The sequence below is a fragment of the Zalophus californianus genome, chromosome 12, assembly GCF_009762305.2.
Source record: "Zalophus californianus isolate mZalCal1 chromosome 12, mZalCal1.pri.v2, whole genome shotgun sequence".
NCBI classification, from domain to species: domain Eukaryota; kingdom Metazoa; phylum Chordata; class Mammalia; order Carnivora; family Otariidae; genus Zalophus; species Zalophus californianus.
Window position 1 is genome coordinate 21,063,602 of NC_045606.1, and position 22,029 is coordinate 21,085,630.

The window sequence follows — 22,029 nt, forward strand, 5'->3', positions numbered from 1 at the left end:
TTTAGTGGCTCTACTAATTAGGGGAAAAAGTAGGAGAATGAGAGAAGTACAGACTCCACTGAGAATAGGAATTGGGACAGAGGATTTTTTGTTTGTTTGATTTTGGGTTTTTTGTTGTTGTTGTTATGTTGTTGTTTTTGCTTTTTGGTAAGGAGAAGCTCCTTCTGTAAACTGAGCAGTGGATACTGTCTTGCAGCCTAGAAACTAAGGAGGATTTTACACAAATAAGATATTATAAAACAAATCACCCTATATCAAAGATCTAGGGTGAAAAAAGGGAAGGGGAGTAGATTATTCCAGAACCTCAATGTAAGAGAGAAGAAGGGTTTAACTTTACTATCTCTGTGAGTCAAGTAAGTATCCTGATTCAGAAGATGTGGTGACCATAATTTGGGCCAATTGGAATACTCTTCATTGAGAAATCATAAGGCTATGGGTCCAGTTTAATATAGTCCACCTACATTGTTTTTTAAAATTAAATCTTATTTTACTTTAAATTCCAATATAGTTGACACATAGTGTTATATTTCCACCTACACTGGTTTTGATGAGCTATAAAACACATTAGTTTCTGACTCATCATCCTAGGCTAGGTTTCTCAAAGCCCACGAGTCCATCTTGAATGGTCACCTTATCCATCTGCTGGAAGGCCAGCTCTTCCTTGTAACCGGCTCCCCTCCAAGTTCAGTACCTAGTACTAGGACCCCACCTTACCCAGCACTAAAATGGGAATAACAATCTCTGCTCAGTAGGATATTAGGACCTTGTATCTGGGAGTTAAGAATTTAGCCAGTCACCCGCACCTCGAGTTTACAGCCCCATTAAGTCCCAACAACGTCAGTTCAGTCATTGAACATCTTGAGCTTCTGATCTGTGGGAAATGTCAGGCTCCTTTTTCACTCCTTCAGAATCAATAAAACCTAGCTCTCTGAACTCTACCTGTCCTGGACTTTTCTATCCTCTCACGGTCTTTCTTTGTCTCTACAGTTCTGAGGGCTTTTTTTTTTTCTCCTGTTTCTTTTCAATTACATCAGATCCTCAGAGACCAACATAGTATGGCAGGAATGTCTGAAGGCATTTTTATGAGAATCAGGCACAATGTTCAACCTTGGTCCTGAGCATGTTCTGAAAACAGGCCATGCTTAGACAATGACAACATCTATTTTTCCAAACTTAGAAAGTGTACATTTCAAACTGAAGGGTTTTCTGCATAATTCTCTCAACTTTATATTAAAAACAAGAGCCAAGCCTCATGGCATGTTTTTTAGAATGTTCAAACATTTAAAATGAGAAATTAAATCCAGTTGGAAAAAAATTCCTTTGAGGAAAGTGATCTCATTGATTCTACAGCAAGGCTCAGTTCAGCTATGAATTCAAAAGCTAGACCCTGAGTAAGTAAAATAATCTAAGAAGTGAAGTTGAATTATCTCTGCAGAGCATCTGGGCAAACTCTCAAGACGCTGGAACCCTCAGCAGAATTTCTCAGAGTAAGAATCATGATTCATGTAGCCTCTGTGGCTTCTTCTCTCTCTTTCCCCGCCTACAAACATCAGTCTACCTACTTGTCCCTTTCCAGAACCATATTACTCTCCACACAAACCATTAGAGATGTCCACATTCCTTCTCAGAGCAATCTGACCTTGTCTGCAGGTTAACTTCAGGGTATATATATTTTTTATAGTCTTGTAACATGTTATATTATTAAACCTATGTTTCTAAATTGATGATGCCTTAGAGTGGATTTGAGGGTAAAGCCAAATCCCACTATGGCAGCATTTCATAAGTTGTTCACATTGGTGTGACGGGTATTACTAAGGAAATTTTGATGACATCACCCATCCAAAATAGAGAACTCTCAAATGAAAATAACAGCAAGATCACAAAGTCTACTGGTGCTACCCGAACCATAATTTTACTGTTCTGGAAACAGTCAAATCACTAATGTGAGTTATAGGCCCATCACGTGACAAGCTGGCAAGAGTTTTGATTCTGTTTGTTATGGACTGAATTTTTGCCCCCCACCCATTCATATGTTGAAACCCTCATTCTCAATGTGATAGGATCGGGAGGTAAGGCTTTTGGGAGGTAATTAAGTGTAGATTGAGGTCATGATTGTAGAGCCACCATGATGGATTACTGTCCTTATAAGAATAGGAAGAAAGTAGAGCTCTCACTCTGCCCTGTGAAGATATAGCAAGAAAGTAGCCATCTGCAAACCAGGAAGAGGGTCCTCACCAGACAGTCTGTGAGTAACCTAATCTTGGACTTCTCAGCTTCTAGAACTGTGAGAAACAAATGTCTGTTGTTTAAACTATCCAGTCTGTGGCATTTTGTTACAGCAGCCCAAGTCAATTAGTACACAATTCTTCCCTAGGATGGAGTTCATCGGAATAATCAGTACTTTGGCTGTGTGTTCAGATTACAGACTCCGCAATGGAGATGTTATCGGCAAAATGCCATTACTTGCACATTTTGGATATTTCTGGTTGTATCCTGCTTACTGACCAAATGCTTGAGGACCTTCAGAGAGGCTGCAGACAACTTCGAATCCTTAAGATGCAATACTGCAGATGTATTTCCAAGTAAGTATGAACCTGAATATGAAAAGCTTTGAGAACTACTTTCTGAGAAAACAGAATACTGATTCTGACATGTGTAATACAGAGTGGCTTTCAGAGTTACAAAGTGTCATTCTATTTTTTGCCTGATGGAAGCCAACATTTTGAGCTGAACATTATGAAACTCTCTTCTAAAATGGTCTCTGTGGTTTCCGATCTCTTTCCCAGCAGCCCTTCCACTCCAAGCACTTCCCTTTCTTTGACCATGCAGGTGTTCAAAGCCTCCACTCTGCTCCTTGTAGAACTATCATCACCTCTTCCTCTACTCACCTCTCAAAATATCTCCATTCAGTTCATTTCCCCTAGGCGCTAAAAAATAATTCGATTAAACCAGTGAACTATTGAGTATAGATTACTAACAGTTACCCTAAGCCCCATCTCTCTCAAAGCTATTTGCTTGATCCTTGTTACTCATTTAGGGATTTCCTGTAAGAGCTAGAGCTCAGGGTAAAGCATTCTGGCTTGACCGCTACAGGCCCGTGCTGGTTCCTGCAACTGGCAAAATGTTTTTGTTGAAGCAAAAGTTGGGCAAATAAGCAATCTATACAAGTAGAAGGTCTCAGGTGTCTACCCTGTGAGTTTTTAAATATAAAGCAGTTATTTGCTTCATTGTTTAGTTTTTTCCTATTGACGGAGAGTAAAAATGTGCAAGAAGTTTTAACTGACCTGATGAATTGTGTACAACAAGCCTTTCAACATATGGCCCTCCATGGGAAAAACGAGAAAGGCAACAGGAAGGAAGAAAAGCATAGTGGGAGAGAGGGAAAAAGACCTAAACAATGGTCTCCACAACCCAGGAGGGTCTGAGCCACAAGGAAGTAAAAGAGACATTAAGTATAATTAGCAAAGAATAAAGGGCCCTTTCTGACGTTTTTGTGTCTGGAGTCCAAAACTTTCGACTTTAAAGAGATGAGTAGAGTTTGGGGGCCTTTAGAGCCCCAAACAGCAGTACAGAGATTTCTTAAAGGCCTTCTGTAGCAGTTGCTGGCAGCATGAATTACTAGCCAGGCACCCTGAGAGGTCTGCTGCTAGGAAATAAAACTCTGATTATCAGAGTTCTCTTCTCCAACTCATGGAAAATCTTTGGGGAAAACCTTTGTGATCTGGAGCTACTGAATGTTGTTAGTATGAACAAATAATATTAACAATTATTATTTGCTATGTATTGTGTTAATCCTATTTTATGTTTACTATCTCATCTAATCCTCATAATTACCTCCATTACCATAAAAATGAATAAGGAAACTGGTTTAAGCAGCTTAAATAAGTCCCAAGGTCAAACAAATAAAAGGCAGAGTTGTACTTTGTACCTATGTCTTAATCATTACTATGTTGCTCTTTTGCCTTTAGATTAGTGATTTTCAAGCTTTTTGAAAGCTCTAACACTCGACTTGATCAATAAGGGGGCACATAAGTTCTGTTGTGCCCAGTTTACTTGTTGATGCATAAATCTGAGAGGCTGGTGGTTACCAGCAGTCTTTGTGTTGGCTTCAACACCCCCCACCCTTTTTTGCCTACTCAAGAAACTAGGAGGAAATGTGTGTGAGGGCAAGTAATGTTATTATAGGAATAACCTTGAATTTCCTTTAATTTATAAAACCCAAAAATCACAAAATTCAGTACCTCATTATAATTAAACATTTAATGTGTTACTTCACAACTGTTTGTGACATATCATTTTGAAAATCATGTTTTTTATTGATCCAGAGAAACCTGTCTCACCAAGTTAAATGAGTAATGATGACTAACCACTGCAGCACACTGGTTCGGTTCCCAGAACATCTCCTACAAGGTCCAAGGACCTTAGTGTCACTTAGGTCAAGCCAGAGTGGAAGGGAGTCAAAGGATTCCTTCCATATGTACTCTAAGAAATTTAGAACACATAGTAATTCCTAACCATACATTTTCTTTTCAGTATTTCCTAGCTCCCATATATTGACCATACCAGGACACCAAACTACTTTAAAAGAGAGAGTGTCTGTGTTCTTTTTGGCAGGAACATTCAGTTTCTTCATTTTCAAGTTTCTGGATACTGTTCAAAAGTGCATGTGTGCAAACACCCAGCAAAACAGGATGTGTGAAAAAGAACTCAGAGATATTTGCAGGCAGTGACCCCGCTGGTCTGTTCTCTTGGTCAGGTCCTGAGTCTTAGGAGTCAGTCCTAAGAGGATGGATGCCAAAGATCTGAGTAAGGTGGTGAGGACAGCTAGTTCATGGGCTAAGGATTTTCTAAAAGGTGGAGAGGAAATAGATTAGGGAATTGTGTACACTGACATTCAAATTCTAATAATCCCAGATTTGCCCCAGTCCAGATTCACATTTTTCAGTTTTTTTCCCCACTACCCTTGCTGTGAAAGCCTACATGCTTTAAGATATGCCTTAGAAACACTCTGTAGACTACAGAAAGCCTTAACCTCCTGGCTTTTGAGACTGGGGGAGGAAGGGAAGGGAAGAAGGGTCTGAGACCTGATCCTTTGCTCCTCTCTGGTCCGTAAGCATTTACCTCCAATGGTCAGGGGACCCTCGGATGTTTAGTTTCACTGAAGCTGACTATGGGTAGAACAAAGAGCAGTGCTTACCACTAAGAGCTAAGGTAAGGGTGGCAAGGAGCCAAGAAATAAGGGGTTAGCTCCCCTAACCCTTATGTTGTTCAAGGGTCAACTGTATTTCAACATGGGAAGACATTTTTCACAGGAATTTTATCTCCCACTTTTCAGAAAAGGAAGGAAGATCCATGGGGCGCCTGGGTGGCTAAGTCATTAAGTGTCTGCCTTCGGCTCAGGTCATGATCCCGGGGTCCTGGGATCGAGCCCCGCATCGGGCTCACTGCTTGGCAGGAAGTCTGCTTCTCTCCCTCTCCCACTCCCCCTGCTTGTGTTCCCTCTCTTGCTGTGTCTCTGTCAAATATATAAAATCTTAAAAAAAAAAGATCCATTCCTGCCCCAGCAACAATGCACTGACTACCACTTGCAGTCAATGAGAAACTGTCACAACCTCAAACTCTTGTCTTCTCCAAAAACTTTGTTGAAAGCAACCCTCCCCAATTTCCTCTGAAAACATAATAAAAGCTGACCTTCCCTTCTTCTTTTTGGACTTGCCTATGGTTCACCATAGTTTGCTTGTCCTGAATTGCAATTCCTCTGTTATTACCAAATAAACTTATTTTTTTATCTTAAACAAAATTGCTCTTTGCTCTGCTTAAAGTTAACAGCATATACCATTGGGTACTTCCCCCATGGGTAGTGCTCAAACTTATTTTGATTCTATCTCATCGCATTGCATTTAACGAGTACTCTTCCCTATTCATTCCCTATTTTTCTTGTCTATATTGAGGATTCAGTATCCCCAACTTTCTTGTTTTTTTTTTTTCTCAAACTCCCGTTATTTGCCCTAATTATCATCTAATTTACCCTGGCTTGTAGCTGACTGAGGAACTGTATGACCCATTATTTAAATGTTACCAAATCAGCATTAAGAGTACTTATCCTCCTACCAGACCTCTCAAAAACTGTTGCTCTTCTGAGGCCAAAAGTTACATATACTTTGGTCAATTACTTACAAATCTTTTACTCCCCAAACTCATCCTTTTCCTAAAGGTTAAGACCATTGTTGCCTGTAATCGTACTGGTCTTATCATCAGTGACACTGAATCATGACCAACAATTGTGAACGTCCAGAGCTCTGCTGTTTGGGAGGCAGGGGGCAAGAGGGGGCTGGGAATAGCAACCTACGAAAGCCTCAAACCTTCAGAAGAGAGCAAAAGGGGCTTCCTTTGTTGGTGTAAACTGCTGAATATGTCTTGTTTTGGTTGTCACTGAAGACACAAAGAAATGGAATACACCCTTAAATAACTTACTACCTTCTTAAACAAAAGGAAAATAATAAAGTTTAAAAGTATAAACAATTAATGCCATGAAGCTATGTATTGGAAACTAATTAACTCCATGATCAACTTCCTACAGAGTTCAGAGGAGAAAGGGACTGGGTTTAGGTCTTTACGGGAGGCTGCATTGGTTTGAAGTTTTGAAAGATGGATCGAGTTTAAATAGGCAGACATGGGGTGAAGGGTAAGTAACAATGAAGCTCCGTTGCCTAGGGTAGTGTTTTATATTTGAAACTGATGGTGCCAGTATTTTATGCTTCGGATTCCCTCAGCATTTGGTATTATGTTGCAGTAAGTACTCAAGGGAAAACAATCTCATGAAAAACACCCTCAAAGACATGGCAATCTCAACTCCACAGAATTGGAAAGGGAGAATAATCTTCAGAGGAAAATGGGAGAAAGCTAAAGATGTAACACTATTATTACTGCATAATGATGTCCTACTTAGAGGACATACAAAGGTCATATAAGAAGTTTCAAATGTAGGACCACACTTAAAAAAAATTAAAACATTAACAGAATGCCAAACTTCATCTTTGACAATAAACTTATCATTTTCAAATTTGAGAATAAGTACTTCTCTAAAGAGAAGACACTTGTTTGCCAAGTTTTAGTCCATAGGATTGGTGGCTCAGAACTAGAAATTTGCATATTTGCTTTTACTCATATTTTTCTTTAAACTTGTGTGGGGTTTTTTTTGTTTGTTTTGTTTTATGTGAGTGCAATTATATATGCCAAAAGCAATGTGGTAAGAGATGGAATTAGCAATGCTATGGTTGTCTCCCTGTTGAGTTTGGTTATAATTATTTTAATACATCTAAAATTTGGTTCAAAGGAAATAGTATTTTAAACAACTGGTGCATCTCAGCCTTTTCCAATTTCATTGTGCTGCCTGCACTCATATAGCCATCGAGCACAAATTTAACTCAAACCATGTGGTAATACCAGCTTCTTTATCAATGACTATTTCCAGAACTTTGCAATCAATAACTCAATGTAATATATGGTAATAGTGGGCAAAGTAGCCCCTTCATGGGCAAGCATCATTACTCATTTCTGATCCTACAGTTGTCAATTACTCATTTTTTTTTTTTTTTTGAGTACTGATCTCAACATTCAAACCAACTTCCTAGAAAAATGGCATTGTTCTACCCTTGAAAAGGCATTTTCAAGTTAGATATACTGTTTTTTTCTGATGCTGTGATATTGTGATTTTATGAGAAATATATTTTGGTCATTTAGATGACCAATATATGTTTGGTCTTCCTTCATAATTCTTAGCTCAGAGCTACCAACCCACTTGGAATTTCCTGGGCAGTAAGAGCAATGAGAGCATCTTTTGTCATAGTATTTGGTCTGATTTCCTGGGAGGGGAGATTAAATCAATCACCAATGGCCAATGATTTCATGAAACATGTCTACATAATGAAGCCTTCATAAAGTCCTAACGGGACAGGGTTTGGACAGCTTCTGGGTTGGTTAATGTGTGTAGATTTGGGGAGTGGTGCACCTGGAGAGGGCATGGAAACTCCATAGCATTTCCCTACACCCTGTCGTATATATTTCTTCCATCTGGCTATTCCTGAGTTATACCCTTTTATAATACACCAGTGATCCAGTAAGCAAAATGTTTCTTTGAGTTCTGTGAGCAGCTCTAGCAAATTAATTGAACCCAAGAAGGGGCGGGGGGCAAGGAATTGTTGGAACTTCTGCTCTATAGCTGGTCAGTCAGAAGCCTGAGTGACAACCTGGAGTAATTGGTATCTAAAGTGGAGGGCAGTCTAGTGAGACTGAGTCTTTAACCTGTGGAATCTTTCATGCTGTCTCTGGAATTGAGTTGAATTGTAGGACATCAGCTGCTAAGAATTGCTTGGGGGTGGAAACCCCCTGCCCCTTCTTAAAACTGGGGTCCAGAATGACTTTTAGATACTTTTTTTGCTTTCTTCCTTACTTCTTCCTAAGAAAGACAATAGTATTTTTCATCATATTTGTCACTGACACCTTTGAGAGTTTGACAAAAGTCACAAACCCTCTCCTCAGAAAAATGTGTATTAGATACAAAACTGCATGAATTTTCAGGGAATTCATGGACCTCCCTGAAGTTCATCCATCTATCCAATAGGGATCTGTGGACTCTGGGTTAAGAGCTCCTGCATGGTGGGACTTCACAGGTTGGCTGGTTAGGGTACTCCCTCATCAAAGAAACTGGAAATACCAGGCAGAAGACTCATTCAAGGGCACTACAGAGTTGCCCTCAGTGTTCCCACTCCATTGCCATGTGTAGTTTCCTTACCCATTCACGGAGTCTGTTAATCTCTGAACTGGCTGTACCAGAGAGCTACTGAGCTACTTAAGCTTTGGGACCCTGAATATTTGCATAATTATCCTTACCCTCCCTCTCAGGATTGCAAGAGAGCGGTGAAATTCATTGACTTGTGACAGTTCTTTTACTCCAAATTTGCTCTAGTTTGAATATTCTGCACTAGTAATTACTTCTTCTCTGGCTAATGCGAATTACTATTATTGCAGGGAGGCAGCAAAGAGAATGTCATCTATTGTTCAGCAGCAGGAATATAACCCTAACGACCCTCCACTTTGATTTGGCTATGATTATGAAGGCAAGCCCCTTAAAAGACAACATGAGATAACACCACTTAAAGGAGATGAAGAAGTCATAGTGACAGAGTCAACACACAGTAGAGAAGAAGAAGTAGTATGACCTTCAGCCTCAACAGGAAGAACAAAAAATCTAGAACTTGGTAACTTCATCTGATGCAAGTGTTTTTACCACCTGGATCTCAACAGTGTAAACAAGCAGCAAATCATCTCCTGATTTTTATTCCAACTACAAATATTTCTAAATACATTATTTCTTCTAATTGGTTTAATCATATTTAAAAAAAAGCCAAATCAAGTATTGCTACAATGTAATTTTTCCACTTAAATTTACTTTAATCAAACAAACAGTTCTGATGAGATTATCAAATCTAAGGTTATAGTTATATAAAACCATCCTGAGAGATGTGATGTTCTTAACAAGGAATTTAGAAGCTTTTCTTTACAAAAGAAAGCAGAGATGGTCATATGAGTCAGCATAAGAGTTTGAGCCAGGGCAATGATTTTAAGGATCTGTGACGATATAAAAAGTATAGACATATATTTTTTAAAGGAAACAAGGCTTTCTTGTTATTTCCAGATATTTTACAGTAAGAACTAAATGCCACTTAACCCTGGACTCAACTCCACATTTGACTTAACAGTCAGGGATAAATTAAATGAAACATGAACTACCTATGAATTGGTAGGCTGTCCCTGCAATGTTTCAGAAAGGTCTCTTTTTAATCACATTGGAGCTATGGAGTAATTTTAAAAACTATGCTATGTCGAAAAAGATGCTCTCCCTATTTTATGCTAAGAGGTATGGGTTATCGTGTACCTCCTTATTATTACTATTTTTTTTTACCTCATTATTTTTAAAGAGCTTTCATCTGTGGATTTTTACCACTCTGGGAAAAGATCATACTACAGAATTTAAATGATCACATGCTGGTATTATCATTATTTGATATTATGTGATACTCCTGTTGATAAGAGTCCAGGAAAAAGCCCAACTCTGTTCTGATTACCATGAACAAGCTGTGTTGGTAATATTGGATCAGTCTTTTAACCTATTTCCTCCATTACTTATTTTTTTTTTTTAAGATTTTATTTGACAGAGAGAGAGAGAGAGAGAAGAGCAGGGGGTGAGGGAGAAACAAGCCCTCCGCAGAGCAGAGAGCCTGATGCGGGACTCTATACCAGGACCCTGAGATCATGACCTGAGCTGAAGGCAGACGCTTAACCAACTGAGCCACCCAGGCGCCCCCTTTATCTTTTTTTTTTAAGTTTTAATTCCTGTGTAGCTAACATACAGTGTTATCTTAGTTTTATGTATACAATATAGTGATTCAATAATTCCATATATTACTAAGTGCTCATCATGGCAAGTGTACTCTTAATTTCCTTCACCTATTTCACCCATTCCCCCACACACCTGCCCTCTGGTAACCATCAGTTTGTTTTGTATAGTTGAGTCTGTTTTTACATTTGTCTTTTTTCTTTGTTTCTTAAATTCCACATAGGAATGAAATTATATGGTATTTGTCTTTTTCTGACTTATTTCACTTAGCATAATACTCTCTAGGTCCAGGGGCACCTGGGTGGCTCAGTTGGTTAAGTGTCTGCCTTTGGCTCAGGTCATGATCCCAGGGTCCTGGGATGGAGGCCTGTGTGGCTCCCTACTCAGCAGGATGTCTGCTTTTCCCTCTCCCTCTGCCCCTCCCCCTGCTCATGCTCTCTCTCGCAAATAAAATCTTAAAAAACAAACACTGCACCCTTAAAAATAAAAATTCTCTAGCTACAACCATGTGGTTGCAAATGTTAAGATTTCATTCTTTTTAATGGCTGAATAATCCATTGTATAGATATACCACATCTTCTTTATCCATCAGTGGACATTTGGGTTGCTTCCATAATTCAGCTATTGTAAATAATGCTGCACTTAACATAGGGGTGTATACATCCCTTAGAATTGGTGTTTTCATATTCTTTGGGTAAATACCTACTAGTGCAATTGCTGGACCATATGGTAGCTCTAGTTAAAAATTTTTTTTTTAACGATTTTATTTGTCAGAGAGACAGAGCACAGACGGAGGGAGAAGCAGGCTCCCCACTGAGCCAAGAGCCCAACATGGGACTCAGTCAGGACCCTGGGAAAATGACCTGAGCCGAAGGCAGAAGCTTAACTGACTGAGCCACCCAGGTCCCTATTTTTAATTTTTTGAGGAGTCTTTGCACTGTCTTCCACAGTGCCTGCACCAGTTTGCATTCCCACTGACAGTGCAAGAGAGTTCCTTTTTCCTCTATATCCTCACCACTGCTTGTTTATTTTAGCCATTCCAACAGGTATGAGGTGATATCCCATTATGGATTTGATTTGCATTTCCCTGATAATGACTGATGTTGAGCGTCTTTTCATGTGTCTGTTGGCCATCTGGATGTCTTGTTTGAAGAAGTGTCTGTTCATGTCTTCTGCCCATTTTTAAATTGGATTTTTTTTTTGGTGTTGAACTGTAGAAGTTCTCTATATATTTTGGATACTAACCCTTTACTGGGTAAGTCATTTGCAAATATCTTCTCCCATTCAGTAGGTTGCCATTTAGTTTTATTGGTTGTTTCCTTTGCTGTGCAGAAACTTTTTATTTTGATGTATTCCAATATTTTTGCTTTTGTTTCCCTTGCCTCAGGAGACACAGATCTAGAAAGTTGTTACAGCTGGCATCAGAGAAATTACTGCCTGTGCTCCCTTCTAGGATTTTCATGGTTTCAGGTCTCACATTTAGGTCCTTAATCCATTCTGAATTTATTTTTGTGTATGGCGTAGGACAGTGGTCCAGTTTTCTCAACACCATTTATTGAAGAGACTTTTTCCCATTGCATACTTTTGCCTCCTTTGTTGAAGATTGACCACATAATTGTGGGTTTATTTCTGGTCTTTCTATCCCGTTCCATTAATCTGTTTATTTTTGTGCCAGTATCATACTGTTTTGATTACTACAGCTTTGTAAAATAATTTGAAACCTGGAATTCTGATACCTCCAGTTTTTTCTTTTTCAAGACTGCTTTGGCTATTCAGGGTCTACTGAGGTTCCACACAATTTTAGGATTGTTCTATGAAAAAACAATTTTAGTATTGTTTATTCTGTGAAAAATGCTTTTGGTTCCTTATCTCTTAAGTTGATCACTGTCTCTTTGTATCCCACAAATCTGAAGTAAGGATAAAACTTAAGGTAAAGAATATGAGTTATTTTGAAAAGTTTAAAATGGGCTAAATAAAATGGGCTGCATAAGGTATTATTATAAGGTACTCTGTATTAGCTAAATGCTTTTAATAATTCTCCCCCTTTTAAGGTTTCGTGAGTTTTTGAAATAAGGTAGTATTACTTACCTGTAGAATGGTTTCTAAAAGTGGACAGCAGGGGAATCAGCTGAGTAGGAAGTTTTCAGACCTGAGTCAAGAGACTTAAGAGGGAAATTTTTACCTAAATCTAGAGATTTCTGGCAGCTGCAGAAAAATTGGCTTCTGATCCCTAAGTGTTTCGCACACAACTGGAGAGACCTATAAAAGAGGCAACTGCTTTCTAAAGGAATAAAACCTGCATGGGGAAGATGAAGGGGTAAGGAGAAAGACACCCTGTTATGTTCTCTAGAAACCAGGCAGCGTGTTTGGTATTTAACTACCAAAGCTTGCTCCAAAACTCTTTGAGTAAGATCCTCTTTTAAACAAAAACAGGAGACACATTTGTTCCTTATGGAAAGACAAATTTTGTAACTACACAAATGAAAGAAAAAGGGGTAGATGTTAGAAAAAGTGGGCTATAAAAGGCTACCAAGAAGCAGAATGAACAGGTGGTGAAATCTTCAAGTTCTCAGTGCAAAGTACTCAAAACATCCAAAATATTACTTAGGTCTTCAGCTCTTAAGCATTTGCTATATATGGGTGACTGTTCAAGAGAGCAAAATATGGCGGCTTGTCCTTGATTGGACTTGACTATGTGATTCAAATATGTACAGTTCCTTTAAAAATTTTAAATACAGTTTACAGCTGTTATGCTCATGACCTTTCTGGCTGTCGTTGACTAGTTTCATAAACTTTATTTTCAGTCATGAAAATATTTATATAATTGTATGAGGGTGAAAAAGATTATAAAAATTGCCTCATTGCCTCAGTTTCCTCTATTTAATAATTTAGCACACATACACTATAACATCAAACATACTAACATGAGTATTTCCCCAACTTCTATAAATTTTGATTTCATGAAGATTGAACGAAAGGAGACTTTTTAGATTTTTTAAAATTTATTTATTTGACAGAGAGAGACACAGCGAGAGAGGGAACACAAGCAGGGGGAGTGGGAGATGGAGAAGCAGGCTTCCCCCTGAGCAGGGAGCCCGATGTGGGGCTCAATCCCAGGACCCTGGGACCATGACCTGAGCTGAAGGCAGATACTTAACGAATGAGCCACCCAGGCACCCAAGGAGACTTTGAGATATTCCACAAAGTTTACTTTTTGTTTCGTAAATATAAAGTTAAAAGTAGAACTCTAAATAAATAAAATATTAACAAACGGATTATTATAAATCATAGTATTTGAGAAGGCTTATTAGAAAGCATTAAGAACCGATTTATCCTAATCATAAAAAACGTAATCCAAAAGATAGATCTATTCAGTCTTGTATACGTTAAATGCCCCAGAAGCAGACAAGTAAGGTCTGAAAGAGAATTCAGGAAATAACCTTATACAGTACACTATTGTAAAAGTGAAAATCAATCTTCATACAGGAGGCTATATCACTGAATGTCTCTCCTCTTCCCAATGCATTATATTTTAAATTATACAAAAAAAAATTAAGACTCAGTAGCACATGCATCACATTTTAGATGTGTTTTATTCACAGCTTAAATTTACACTGATGTCATAAGAAGTTCTAAGTAGCAAATGTGTTATGAGAGAGCTATGGTGCAAGAAATTCTAAGATAACTGCCCCCCCCATTAGTTATGCCTTTGTATAATCGCCTCTTCTTGAGTGTAAATGGAAATTATAAATATGATGAGATAGCACTCCCATGATTATGTTACATTATATGGCAAAACAAAGATTATTCTGGGCAGGCCTGATTACATCAAGTGAGCCCTTTAAAAGCAGTTTCTCCAGCTGGTTGCAGAAGAGATCAGATATAGAAGCATTAAATGCAACATTGTTGGCTTAAAGATGGAGAGGGCCAAATGAGAAGGAATGTGAGTGGCCTGTAGAAGCTTAGAGTGATTGCTGACGGACAGCAAGAAAACAGAGACCTCAGTAGTAATCCCAGGCAACTGGATTTTGCCAACAATATGAACAAGCTTGAAAGATTCCCCCCCCCCAGAGCATCTAGATGAGAACACAGCCTGGTTAATGCTGAGTCCAGCCTTGTCCACCCTGAGCGGAGAACCTAGCCATGCAGATCTCCTGACCTACAGAACTGTGAGCTAAAAATAAGTGTGATTTTAAGTTGGCAAGTTTGTGGTAATTTCATTACAGGGCAATAGAAAATGAATAGCTAAGTACAAATTTTCAAAAGGCCCCCACAAGACAATTCACCAGTATTCATTCCAATTTGTTGTTTTCAACATTTATATGAACTGTGGTATTTGCATTTTTGTAGTCACAGATCTGCTAATCATTGTTAAAAATTATAAATACAACTCAAACCATTCTTATTCCTGCAGTTTCAGGGACTGAAACCAGCTTTGACTTCTAAATTTTACAGTGCCTTCTGGGGCGTCAGCCTTAATCCATTTTTCATCTTTGCTTGCTTGATTCATGAGCCCTGAAACACAAAATTGCATACAGTTATATCTTCATTGACAAGAGCAATATCTGACTACATAGATCCTAACAACACATCTCTGAATCTGAAAAATACTTTGGAACAGCAAAAATCTTAGAAAAGATAGTCTGAGTTGGGAGAGTTGCAAAGAGGTTACCTGGGCTTATTCCCTCCTTTCATTTTCTCAGAACAACTGAAAGGGAAGCTACTTTTTTGTTGTTGTTTTTTTTTTGTTTTTTTGTATGCAGGTTTTAAAGAGGTTTATTTAAGTACAACTGACAAACTACAAGTGCTTAACATATGCAATACGGTAAGTTTTGACATGTATAACTCTGTGAAACCATCTCTTCAATCAAAATAATGAATATATCCATCACTTCTACAAGTTGCCTCCATACACCTTTGTCATCTCTTCCTCTTGCCCCTTCCCTGCCTGTCACCTCCAGACAGTCCCCCCAACACCCCAATCACTGATCTACTTTGTGTCACTACAGATTAGTTGCATTTTCTAAAATTTTAATGAATGGAATCAAACAATATATATTTTAAGTTTTTTAAATCTAGGTGTTTCACTCAGCATAATCATTTTGAGATTCATTCACACCGTAACATGTATCAGGTAGTTTCCCGACACACATGATGATCAGTACTTTCCTGAATGCTCACGAGCACCCTGTGCAGCTCCCTCCTCTCTGGAATTCTCTCTTGTGAAATCTAGCAGTCCTGGTCTCCCCAGATGCTTAGTCTCTTCCTTGTCAGGAGTCTGTTGGGCTCTGTCTGTATTACCCCTTCCTGTCCTGCAGCCTGGAAACTCCCTCCAGGTAATATGCTGTAGCAGGCATAGAGCTCACCTGGTTTATTTCCCATCTCTCATATAGTTCTATGTTTTTTTCTTTCGATCGAAATAATTACGGTGTTACACCTCAAGTTCCATTGCCATTCTGGATTTAAGAGATCAGTCAAATCTGAACTGAAGAGACTTGTGAATACACCGTCTCAGTTCCTTATATACATTTTCTTTGCTAAATCCAAGCACGCAAATCAGGAAACAATTCTTTTCTTTAGTATAGTTTTTTCCTTTGTTAGTACCATGTGATGTTCCTAGCTGATGAAAAGGTGCTTTGTACCATCCAATCTTCATGTCAAGTGCCTCTTTGATACAAATTCTGTGAGTTCTTGCCTCACCCCTTTCATCTGAGCCATAATCTTGTCTATGTTTTAGAATTCATTGCATCTTTCAAGTATCCAATGACTTCCTCTGGAGTTTTTCCTTCTACCTCTCTTGCTATATTTCAATTCCATCATTACTCTACTTTTCAGTATACTGGTTAAAATATCATTCCTATTGGTAAATCCCTGTTAGAAAAATTAAAAAAAAAAAAAAACCCCAAACCCCCAAAACCCAAAAAACCACCCCAGGCCAAAATGGTGTCATTTAGACCAAGTTCCCAAACATGTGTTTAATATAAAATCTAACTGCAGTTTCAAACTCCCCTAGAAATGTAGTCTTAGCTGGTCATTCAGGAATTTTTCAGTCACTGTCAATAGGTCTGCCATTAAGGGCCCTCTCCATCCCAGAGGAAGATGAGGTCATTTGAATGATAAGACCCCTTTGTCCCCCCCCCCCCCCCCCCCCCCCCCCCCCCCCCCCCCCCCGCCTAGAAAGGGCCTAGCCTGGAACGATCCTTTTCTTTTGCTAATAACTTTCTTGCTCCTTTCCTCCTCTAGAAAAACCTTCCATTTTGTACAACTCCTTGGTGTGCCTCTCTACTTGCTAGGTGAGGTGCCGCCCAATTCATGAATTGTTTAATAAAGCCAATTAGATCTTCAAATTTACCCGGTTGAATTTTGTTATTTCATGGGAGCTTCTTTTTTCCCTCCAACTCTTCATTATTAAGGGGTTCAGTCAATTTAAATGTTCTTCTTTTTGGCCCGTGCTGCATTTGGTAGGTCACAATTTCGAGGTACCTGCACCCAACAGTTTTTCTGTAACACAGAATTTTTTTTTCTAGTAATTCAAATAAAGGTAGAGGAAAGAACTGGAAATCCTGAACATTGGTTGCTCTAACTTTATTATTTTTTCACACTATTTGGCATCAATAGCAAAGCATCAACAACAGTAAGGTCTTCCCAACTATCTAAGATTTTTTCCTTAATATATTTAATTCATCGCCTCCCCAGTCATGCTTTTCTTGCTTACGGAAAAAGCCAATCTACTCATTTCCTTTTGCAGCAGTAGAGGCTACTGTAGGGGAGGAAGACCTTCCCCTGCCCAGGGTTCTTCTAGTTGGACTTAGAATCAAACTGACATGAGACAGATTTGCAGGAGAAAATTTAATAGGTATACATATGAGGAATCCACAAAGACATGAAATCCCAAAGACAATGAGGCAACATGAAGTTTATATAAGCTAAGAAGAGGGGTAGGGCCTGAGGCTACAAAGGGAAGAAGACCATTAGCAAGAAAGTGAGAGGAGATGTTCTGAAAAACAAAAGTTGCCCTATTATGCAGATAAGTTTCTTAGGTAAAGGGGAGTCTCTGTTACTAGCTCTCTGGGTGGCACAGGCTGTTCTTTGCAATGCAAATTTAGGCAACTGAGGGGGAGGCTTTTCCTGCAGCTTTTCCTGCATCTGCTGGGTTTTGATTACTTTTAACTTGAAATAATCTTTATCCCAAAGTGGTCCATCTTGGGGCAGCCCACCCTTGGCCCTCATACTGCACTTAATGCTACTAACAAAATGAACACACAGCAATTTTAGCCTAGAGACAATAATCAAAAAGCAGGACAGTTTATACAATTCCACTTAGGTTACTTGAAAATAGCTTTCCCTATCTTGCCTATAAGTAATATACTGAAAGCTTTTCACACTTTGGTTGGCCTGAATCTGTAGAAACTCTAATTTGTAAAGTTTATAAATTCCTTCCTACAAAAATCTTGCAACACATATTGGAACTTGCAGTTGCAGAAAACATGTTCCTTATTTAATTCCCTTTGCCAATGATAATGTTTTTTTATAAAGATTTTATTTATTTATTTTACAGAGAGATAGCGAGAGAGGGAACACAAGCAGGGGGAGTGGGAGAGGGAGAAGCAGGCTTCCCGTGGAGCAGGGAGCCCGATGCAGGGCTCAATTCCAGGGTCCTGGGATCACGACCTGAGCCGAAGGCAGACGCTTAACGACTGAGCCACCCAGGCGCCCCAATAATCAATGTTTTATTGGCCAAGAATGGTAAATGACGACCCTACTCCTATGTAGTTTGGCTTCCATTAAGTAGGAGGAAAAGTTTCTTTTCAGGACATGGTTTTGGGTGTTTTTAAAAAATATTCATTTATTTGAGAGAGAAAGAGAACGAGCGGGATGGGCAGAGGAAGAGGGAGAGAATCTGAAGCAGACTCTGTGCTGAGCGCAGAGCCTGATGTGGGGTTTGATCTCAGGACCTTTGGTCACAACCTGAGCTGGAACCAAGAGCTGGATGCTTAATCGACTGTGCCATCCAGGTGCCCCTCAGAACATGTTTTTAAACTCTAGTGTTTGCTCTCTAAATCTGCCCTGTACAAATCTAACCAAATATATGAATCTCCAGGTTCTTCTATTTTCCCCCAAATACCTAGTTGAGAAGCATTAATCATTATTTAACGCCAAATACACCTGATCTAATCAGCACTAGCTGTGGAAAAAGATAGGACTCTAAGTAGTAATTTGCAGAATTTAATTCTCTGGTTTAAAAATAGGCTTAAAAAGCTTCTTGGCTAAGGTCAGCTTCTTCCTTCCCCCGCCCCTTGTTCTGAGCCTCCACCTCCCTCTCCCAACCCTTATAACAGACTTTAACATTTGGTTCAGAAAGGTATTTCTGGGGTGCCTGCGTGGCTCAGCTGTTAAGCATCTGGCTCAGGTCATGATCCCAGGGTCCTGGGATCGAGCCCCACATCGGGCTCCCTGCTCGGCGGGAAGCCTGCTTCTCCCTCTCCCACTCCCCCTGCTTGTGTTCCTTCTCCCGCTGTGTCTCTCTCTGTCAAATAAATAAAAAAATCTTTAAAAAAAAATCTCATACCCTTAAAAAAAAAAAAAAAGATAATTCTGGTGCTGCCTAATTAGCAGCAGATTTAACTTCAATGATTCATAGTTGGAGGATTCCCTCTTTTACATTATAAACACTACTGACCACCCACTATGGGAAGCACCATGCTAAAGCAGTTTGTATCTTTACATTCAAAAGATGTACAAAGACACGACAATATCTTCGAAAAGTTTACCAACTGGCTAGGAAAGTAAATCATACACTTATGAAACATGAAAATAATTACTCTGAAATTTTGTTATTTGTAATGCATATATTTCACAAATAAAACCTCTAACCACACACAATTCTATAACCAAATATTTTAATGTTGTCAACATCCAATAACTGTTTACAGTCTGCCCTTGACAAAAAAAATGCAACCCCAGGCATCTTAACAAGTTATTACTGACGAGAAAGTATTTTTGAGCTAGTTTTAATGGTTCCCATCATTTATATTTTCTCTCAATTACCTGGAATAATAACAAAGTCAACGGTACTCTAGGTTTTGAGCAAGCAGCCAACCCGTTTTGCCCAAGAAATATTCTCAGAAAGACTGTTCCTCAAATCTTTTGTTTAATCCCATCCACTGTATTTTTCATCTCAGACATTGTAGTTTCCATTTCTAGAAATCCAATTTTGGTCTTTTTTAGAATTTTCATGTCTTTGTCTTTAGTTAACTTTATTCTATATTCTAACAGGTGGAATACAGTTATAATATAACTTTTATTTTCTTTCTCTGCTCATTTGGACATCTGTATCTGTTCTGGGTGGGTTTCACCTGATATTCCCTTTATTATGGGTTATATTTTCTTGCCTTTTTGCATGTCTGATAATCTTTGGGTGCCAGACATTGTAAGTTTTATTTTTTTGGGTGCTGGATAATTTTGTAAATCTTGAGCAGCAGGCAGGGGGAGAGGGAGAAGCAGGCTCCCCACAGAGCAGAGGGCCCTGCGTGGGGCTCAATCCCAGGACCTGGTTCAGGGATGCAGTTAAGTTACTTGGAAATCTTGAGCTTGGCTCAGGGAGGCAGTTAAGTTACTTGGAAACAGCTTATGCCTTCTATCTCTTTGCTTTTGTGATTTGTTAGGCAGTTCTAGAGGAATGTTCAGTCTAGGGATAATTGCTTCTAACGACTAAGTGTTCTACCCAATGCCTCGTAAGTTACGGTTTTTTCCAGTCTGGCAGGTGGCACAGGCATTGTTCTTGCACTGGTGTGAACACAAGGTTCTTTTCCCTCTGGTACTTGGTCCTGTAAACTCTCACTGTCTCGGTCTGTCTGGACCCTCATCATGGTCTCCTCAACTCCAGGAGTCTGCTGGGTTCCACAATGGTTCTCTCTCCCTGTGTACTCCCTGTACCCTGAGACTCTCTCCAGGCAGTAAGTAGGGGCTCATTTTGTTTATTTCCCATCTCTCAGTGATCACTTTCTCTCACTGCCTGATGTATAATGTCTTAGAAACTGTTTATTCATGTATTTTTTCTGTTTACAAAATTTTGTTGTTGTTGTTTTAGATAAAAGGGTATATCAGTCCGTTTTAATCCACTTCTTGACTGGAAGCCTCCATTGTTTCTTTCTTCTCTTTCTCCCTCTCCCCTTTACTTTCCCCCTCTCATTCCCTCTATTATGCTAACTTATTTTGAAATAATAAAGACTCATAATAAGTTGCAAAAATAGTACACAGAAGTCCTGTGTACCCATTAACCCAGTTCTCTCAATGGTCACATAATCATAGTGCATTATCAAAACCAGGTAATTGGTTGGCAAAGTACAATTAGACTACAGACCTTACTCAGATTTCATCATTTTTTGCATACACTTACTTTTTTGTGTATACTGTTATGACATTTTATCACATTTATAACATCATTATAATCAAGATATAGAACTGTTCTATCACCACAAAGCAAGTCCTTTGTGACTTTTTTTTTTTTTAAGATTTTTTAATTTATTTTTTAACAGAGGGAAAGACAGCGAGAGAGGGAACACAAGCAGGGGGAGTGGGAGAGGGAGAAGCAGGCTTCCCGCCGAGCAGGGAGCCTGATGTGGGGCTCGATCCCAGGACCCCGGGACCATGACCTGAGCCGAAGGCAGACGCTTAACGACTGAGCCACCCAGGCGCCCCTTTGTGATGTCTCTTTATAGTTTTATCCTCCCTCTCCTTCCCTAACCTTTGGCAACCACTTGTCTATTCTCAATTTCTATAATACTGTCACTCCAAAAATGTTATATAAATGGAATCATACAGTGTATATCATTTTGAGATTTCACTCAGCATGCTGCCCTTTAGTTCCATCCAAGTTGTATATATCAATAGATCATTCTTTTTTTTTTAAAGATTTTATTTATTTATTTGACACACAGAGAGAGAGCACAAGCAGGAGGAGTGGCAGGCAGAGGGAGAGGGACAAGCAGGCTCCCTGCAGAGCAGAGGGCCTGACATGGGGCTCCATCCTAGGACCCTGGGATCATGACCTGAGCCAAAGGCAGACGCTTAACTGACTGAGCCACCCAGGCACACCTAGATCATTCCTTTTTATTGTTGAATAGTATTCCATTATATAGACATACTACAGTCTGTGTAACCATTTACTGATAGAAGGGTATTTTCATCATTTCCAGCTTTGGGAATTACAAACAAAGCTATAAATAGTTGTGTATAGGTTTCTATGTGAACTTAAAGTTTCATTTCTCTAAGACAAATGCCCAGGAATATAACTGCTGGGTCATTGAGTAGTTTTATGTTTAGTTTTTTAACAAACTGCCAGACTGAATTTCAGAGTGGCTGTATCATTTTACATTCCTAAAAGCAATGTAGGAGAGATCCAATCTCTCCATATCCTTGCCAGCATTTGGTATTATCAGTATTTTTTATTTTATCCATTCTAATAGGTAGTATCTTAATCTGGTTTTAATTTACACTTCACTAATGGCTAGTGATGTTGAACATTTTTGTGTTTTTATTTGCCACTGTATATATCTTCTATGGTTGCATTGTTTCTTAAATCTTACATAATCACACTTTTATGGGCACAAATCATTTTTTCCTTATTA

At 39.0% G+C, this 22,029-nt stretch overlaps 2 protein-coding genes across 9 annotated transcripts in view; one reads left to right on the forward strand and one right to left on the reverse strand.

Moving 5' to 3' along the window:
- FBXL13 (F-box and leucine rich repeat protein 13) overlaps positions 1-9,140 on the forward strand; it is a 248,449-nt gene extending 239,309 nt beyond the window's left edge. The window contains exons 20-21 of the mRNA XM_027573273.2: positions 2,419-2,582; positions 9,031-9,140. Coding sequence (XP_027429074.2) covers positions 2,419-2,582; positions 9,031-9,100 — 234 coding nt within the window. The 3' untranslated portion in view covers positions 9,101-9,140. The remainder of the gene's footprint in view (positions 1-2,418; positions 2,583-9,030) is intronic.
- A 4,321-nt stretch (positions 9,141-13,461) lies between these two features.
- Positions 13,462-22,029, reverse strand: part of FAM185A (family with sequence similarity 185 member A) — a 69,813-nt gene continuing 61,245 nt past the window's right edge. For 4 of the 8 annotated variants that reach the window (XR_003516637.2, XM_027574920.2, XM_027574921.2 and 1 more), the window contains 2 exons: positions 16,752-16,900; positions 13,462-14,914 (listed from right to left, as the gene is read on the reverse strand). Coding sequence is in view for 7 of the 8 variants with exons in the window: in XM_027574920.2 (XP_027430721.1) it covers positions 16,771-16,900 (130 nt within the window). In the remaining variant the exon portion in view is untranslated. The remainder of the gene's footprint in view (positions 14,915-16,751; positions 16,901-22,029) is intronic. The other 4 variants (XM_027574925.2, XM_027574924.2, XM_027574919.2 and 1 more) reach the window with 1 other exon arrangement.